Raw genomic sequence first — 6,067 nt, 5'->3', positions numbered from 1 at the left:
TCAGGTAGACATTCAGGTAACTCATTCAGTTGCTCAAGCCCTTGCTTCCGTTTTTTTTTTCTGCTGGATTTTTTTCCAACAAAAAAATACCTACCTTGAAACATTTTATACAACATTGATTTAATTCTATCCCTTCTCCTTTTATTCTCTTTCTTTGGCACAGTCTGAGGGGCAGGACGAAAGGGATGGCAGGTGGGAAGTGAAGGAAAAGGAAAGGTAAGGAAAAGTGGCGAGAAAATAAGAAATTATTTCAGTATGAATTTTCACACAGAAAATGGAATTACACATTAAGACATTAGTTTCAGTGCACAGGAGAGATGACATTTTAAAATAACTTTATTTTTGATCCTCTTTCAAAATTATGTTTTAACATTATCAGAAATGAAATAAGAAACTTAACCAGCATATTTAGTTTTAAAAGCATTTAATGACATAGCATATATTTAACAGATAGGGTAAAAGTCTAGAGGTACAGTTCAATACAACTGAAAGCCAGTTCCAGTACTACTCTTGACTACAGGCCCAGTCATTGAAAGTTCATTCCTATTAAATGTAATTTTTGATTGTGCAGTAAGATGAAAATTTTTCATTACAATAGTTACAGTGACAGAAATGCACACTATGTATCAAATAGCAAGGTAATGTAGCAAAATTATAACACACAGTGCTGTAGCTGACAAGCAAGTAACCATTTGAGTAACATTACTTTTCCAGTAAATGCTTCAGTTCCACTTTTACACTTATCAATGATTTTAAAGGGTTTATTATACATCTAGTCTTATTATACTTTGTACTAGAATTATCTGAAACATACAATATAATGTATTTCGGCAAAAAAAAAAAAATTGAAATTACAGATTATTTAAAACTGTATCAGCCTGCTAATCCATCTCATACACCAACATTCTTATCTGTCGTACTTGATGCAGAAAAGCTTCAGGTTGTGTTAATAACCAATGCCAGGATATAAATGGTTTGTCTGTAAGTTAATGCATACCTGCACTCTGTTACAGCAAAGATAATACACTATCATTTTAATAAATGTTAGAATTGTAATGGGAGGCTCTACTAGTCAAGACTCAGCATAACAACCTTAAATGGAAGTGAACGTTTTTGAAAATTTGTACATTGTTTTTTGATGTGCACAGTAGATTCGAAAGCACCGCTGCCTTGCATACCAATAGCACTAGGAGTGGGTTATTTTCCAAGACAGCCTCACAAAATTGAGGAACAGTTTAAATATTAAGATCTAATCTACATTAACTTCATTTAAAAAAAAAAACAAAAACAAACCCCCAAACCTGGTCCTCCCTCTCCTACAGAAGCTGCCCAATGCACCTCATACACATTTGTAACTTTAGATTCTTTTTTTGTTGGCTTTTTATTTTAAAACGCTCTATAAATAAAAAAATGTCAATCACATTGAGGAACATGAGGCACAGAGAGTAACGTATTGGTTCTGAGCTCGCATGCTGGAATTCCACTGGAACGGTCAGAGAAGTGCAGTGTGTGGAGATGGAGTTCACTTCTTTTTACCAAAAAGGCTGAATCTTTTCTCTTTGTCTTTCTCTTTGTCTTTCTCCCTCTTGCCAGGACTGGACTCGCTGGTTATCGTGACACTGGCAGGCAGGGTCTGGGCACGGCTGGAAGCTGGAGTGCTCTGAGTGGTCGGGGACACTTCGATTTTATCAGATGAGATAGCTGATGTGATGGCCTGAATCCACGTGTTCATCTCCTCCTTCAAGAAGACCCAAAGGTAGAAAGCTGTTAAAATCCACGCACCACATTCTCTCTCTCTCATTCATTCAACACTGGAGATGGGGAATGGATAGAAGTGGGAAATTAAACACAGCCCTAACTCATCATCTGGCAGGGGCAGTCTACTACAACCTGTACCTTGTATCTGAGAAGCCCTGGTTTGTCTGTGTGAGCTTCTGAATCTAAACGTAACACACATATTCATACATGATTCAAGACCAGGAAATCAAAGTGTATCCCCAGCTCTTTCCATTTTTTTTTTTCCCCAGTTGTACAACAGCACAGATTCCACATCAGTAATGCATAGTGAGAAAAACAAACTTACATCATCTTTGGCTTGGAAGAGGTATTCATTGCCATCAGTCAATCTGCAAAGAAAACCGCCATCACAAATTTAGTTTAGTAATAATCACAGTGGTACAACTCATGCTTTTTTTACAGGCTGGGAGAGGAATGGTTGGAAAGCTGCCAGGCAGAGAAGGACCTGGGAGTGATGGTGGACAGTCGGCTGAATATGAGCCAGCAGTGTGCTCAGGTGGCCAAGAAGGCCAACGGCATCCTGGCTTGTATTAGGAACAGCGTGACCAGCAGGGCTAGTGAGGTGATCGTCCCCCTGTACTCAGCTCTGGTGAGGCCGCACCTCGAGTACTGTGTTCAGTTTTGGGCCCCTCGCTACAAGAAGGACATCGAGGTGCTTGAGCGGGTGCAGAGAAGGGCGACGAAGCTGGTGAGGGGCCTGGAGAACAAGTCCTACGAGGAGCGGCTGAGGGAGCTGGGCTTGTTCAGCCTGGAGAAGAGGAGGCTCAGGGGTGACCTTATTGCTCTTTACAGATACCTTAAAGGAGGCTGTAGAGAGGTGGGGGTTGGCCTGTTCTCCCACGTGCGTGGTGACAGGACGAGGGGGAATGGGCTTAAGTTGAGCCAGGGGAGTTTTAGGTTAGATGTTAGAAAGAACTTCTTTACAGAAAGGGTTGTGAGGCATTGGAACAGGCTGCCCAGGGAAGTGGTGGAGTCACCATCCCTGGAAGTCTTCAAAAGACGCTTAGATGTACAGCTTAGGGATATGGTTTAGTGGAGGGCTGTTAGCGTTAGGTTGGAGGTTGGACTCGATGACCTTGAGGTCTCTTCCAACCTAGAAATTCTGTGATTCTGTGATTCTGTGATTTTTAATTACAGTATGTAATCAGACCAAGACATATGGGACAGTCATAACATCTATATACACACAAATACACCCCAACAACTAATGTTTTAGTATCTTATACTATCATGCAGATGCAGCCACACACACTGTATTCTGGTCTCTATACATGCTTATGATAGTGGTTGTGTTCCAGTATGTCAGGATGCACTGCAGAGGGAGGTTGCCATCTTCAGCAGCCGATGACTGCTGTTTCAGTACTTGCTCTTTCAGGCAGATTTCTTCTCTTTTGGAAACGATAGTATAAAAGTTTATTCAATACTTTAAAAAGACAGAAGTCACAAACAACACCCAGAGTTTTCACTGCTTTTGTAGAAACCTGTCAAAATTCTGCAGCTGCCCTGCTGTCGTAAGTACTGTGATGGTGACTCAAGATACTGTACTGTATATTATTCATGAGTAGCTGCTGCTGCTTCTCTGCTGATTTTACTCAGGGAGTTTAACTGGAATATAGGAAATGATTTATGTGAAGACATATTAATAAAAAAGGACTGAATAACTTCAGGCATTGAAACAAGTCAGAAGCAGAGTCAGTGGGAACGGCATTGCAGGCTTCCTGAGCTTTCCCCAGAAAATGAAAGCATTTTAAAATATATTTATGAAATGAAATTAAGTATTAATCAGTAAAATAACATTAATGTAAATTAAGACACTTGGAAGAATGTAACTATGCCTGTATTTCTTCTTTAAACAATAAAGGAAAATATTTCCAGTTTATTTTCCAATAGCCCTTTTAGTGAGAGACTTGCCTGCATGTGAGATCTACAGAGACCTCACCCCTTGCAGAACTGAGCCTCTCAGGTGTTCTCCTTCTCAGCTTGGAGAAAGAGTTTTGCCACAATGAGCCGGCATAACTCTCTGGGGAATTCTTCTAATGAGAATGAGTGAAGAAAATAAGCTACATGTACATGCAGTTACCCAAGAGACCTGATACAGGTGACAGGGAAGGAAGGGCAATTGCTTTTCCTGCCTAAGTTCATATTTGGAACACCTTATTCTTAAATTATCACTTCAGAGTTGTTTGAAATAACATGGAGGATGAATCACATAGCTGCAGGCTGTATTCAAGAAGGCTAACAGCAAGTTTCCCTAAATATGGATTATATCAAATTTAGAGGATTCTTGCATCAATATCAACTTAATATTCCATCTTGGATTCCACAATGGGATCAGTTCATACTTTGAGTCTCCTCTGAAAGAATCACCTAACAGCTGTGTACTAGTAAAATATTTTTTTTTTACTGTGGGCACTAAAAGATTGATCATTAAAATAAACACAAGACTTTGGAAATAAAAGCTTTTTTTAAATCCTTTGAACATTAAGTACTTCATACACTTCAGTATGAATGGTCTGCAACTACATGTTCAAAACCTGAAAATGTCATTGATATCTGGAAAGTTCAGCGTTTTAAAACGCAGGCTCTTAGCTTTGGGGACACACACCTAGTCTTGTCCCACACATAAATAAAGTGCACTGATTATTTTGATAGTGCTTGCTACCTTTGATATGGACCATGTATCCAGTGTTGGGAAGACCCTGTTCAGAAAAGCAGATTCTGCAGTTAATATTCACAATCAGTTCTTGGGCTGGATCCTGCCAATGAATTTGTCAAGTGAACATACCCACCACAACTTAGGCTAACATAAAGATGCTTGGACAGATTTACCTTAGCTTGAAGACATGCTTTTTCTTTTTATAATCGACTGCTATTTCACAGACTGCTTCTTTCAAGCTGACAGGAATCTCATTGTGGTAGGGAATGCCAGAAGCAGCAGCTTTTGAATCCTTGTAGAAGCCCATTTCTTGGTTGTTTATGACACAGTACACGTTATGCCATGATCTTCAGGAAAATAACAAAAATACTTGTCAGTCTAATGCTCTTACTTGCAAAACTGGAGAAACTGAACACAGTGATTACATTATGATAAACAGAGACCACTTCAATCTGAGGATAGAAATACAGTATACTATGTCCTGTGTCTGTAAAACACAGATTAAAAAAAAATCTCTCATAAAAGCACTACTTTAAGACTTGAAGATAGAAGTCCTGACTTTGAGCCAAATGAAATATAGATTTCCAGAGCTCTCTGTGATAGCATGTTAGCATATCTTAAGAGTGGGTGGATTATTTGGCAGACTATGCAGTTTACATCCTTGGGAAAAAACCTGATTGACCTTTTAATGACTATGCTTTATTACAGAAGGAATTCTCATTGTGCTGCAAGCTAATGAACAGACTGCGTATGACATCCTTGACTGTTAAAAATGCTCTTAGAGACACCATCTACTTCATTCTCTAATATAACTATAAAGATCAATTACTAGAAATAAGAGTCTCTAGATATTAGTACTCGTGGCTGTCACTGCCCCAGAGTAGTTCTCTGTTGTGAAATCACTCTAGCTGAAGAAAATTCATGGTTGGACTGTAATGCAGCTTACTGACTCATGAGCTGCACTGAGCTCTACAGAGCACCTCAGCTCTGACCAAATCCCTCAGGTGTTGGTGTAGCTCACTACTTGCTAGTTGACACTTTTCTTTTTAGTCAAGTTATGGTTTCAAGAGCTTTCTCAGGTCAAGAAGGACCAGTGTCTGCTTTTCTACTGCAGACAGGAATCTCAAAAAATTTGCCTGTTTGAGAACTGCAGGATTGAGTCCTCAGGAATGGACTCGACTAAAGCACACAAAATCGTCTTCACCCGCTTTTCTCTTCTAAGCAGATTACAGTGTAGGTGGAAAGTGCTAATGTGCAAACAGATGTCAGAAGAATATGGACATTTCTGTTCTCACACCTACATGTTTTTCTTTTCTTGTAGTAACGTACAACTCAAGAGATCTGGAATCAAATCCCACTACTGCCATGAATTCATCATGTGAAGTGGGAGAATCATGGTATCTTTATGCCTCTCTTTTCCACCTTCTAAGTGTGGCTAATACTGCATTCTCTACCATGTATCATGAGATAGCAACTTCATTGAATATACTTTTTGATCATGTATACACCGTTCCTAGAACAACATGAGCATAAGCTTGGAAAGTACTTTGGAGCTGTGAGAAGACAATAACAACAGTGGTAACATTTACCACTTACATCTTACATCATAGTGAG

At 39.4% G+C, this 6,067-nt stretch overlaps 1 protein-coding gene across 3 annotated transcripts in view; it reads right to left on the bottom strand.

The window, feature by feature from the left end:
* Positions 1-407: 407 nt before the first annotated feature.
* The window catches only part of SPTBN1 (spectrin beta, non-erythrocytic 1), a 137,058-nt gene continuing 131,398 nt past the window's right edge, over positions 408-6,067 (bottom strand). For all 3 annotated transcript variants that reach the window (XM_084514129.1, XM_084514128.1, XM_084514130.1), the window contains 3 exons: positions 4,627-4,800; positions 2,084-2,126; positions 408-1,738 (listed from right to left, as the gene is read on the bottom strand). In XM_084514129.1, the coding sequence (XP_084370255.1) occupies positions 1,523-1,738; positions 2,084-2,126; positions 4,627-4,800 (433 nt within the window). In that variant the 3' untranslated portion in view covers positions 408-1,522. The remainder of the gene's footprint in view (positions 1,739-2,083; positions 2,127-4,626; positions 4,801-6,067) is intronic.

Source organism: Aythya ferina, assembly GCF_964211825.1.
Source record: "Aythya ferina genome assembly, chromosome: 3".
In the NCBI taxonomy this organism is placed as follows: domain Eukaryota; kingdom Metazoa; phylum Chordata; class Aves; order Anseriformes; family Anatidae; genus Aythya; species Aythya ferina.
This window is presented reverse-complemented; position numbering and strand designations above follow the sequence as displayed.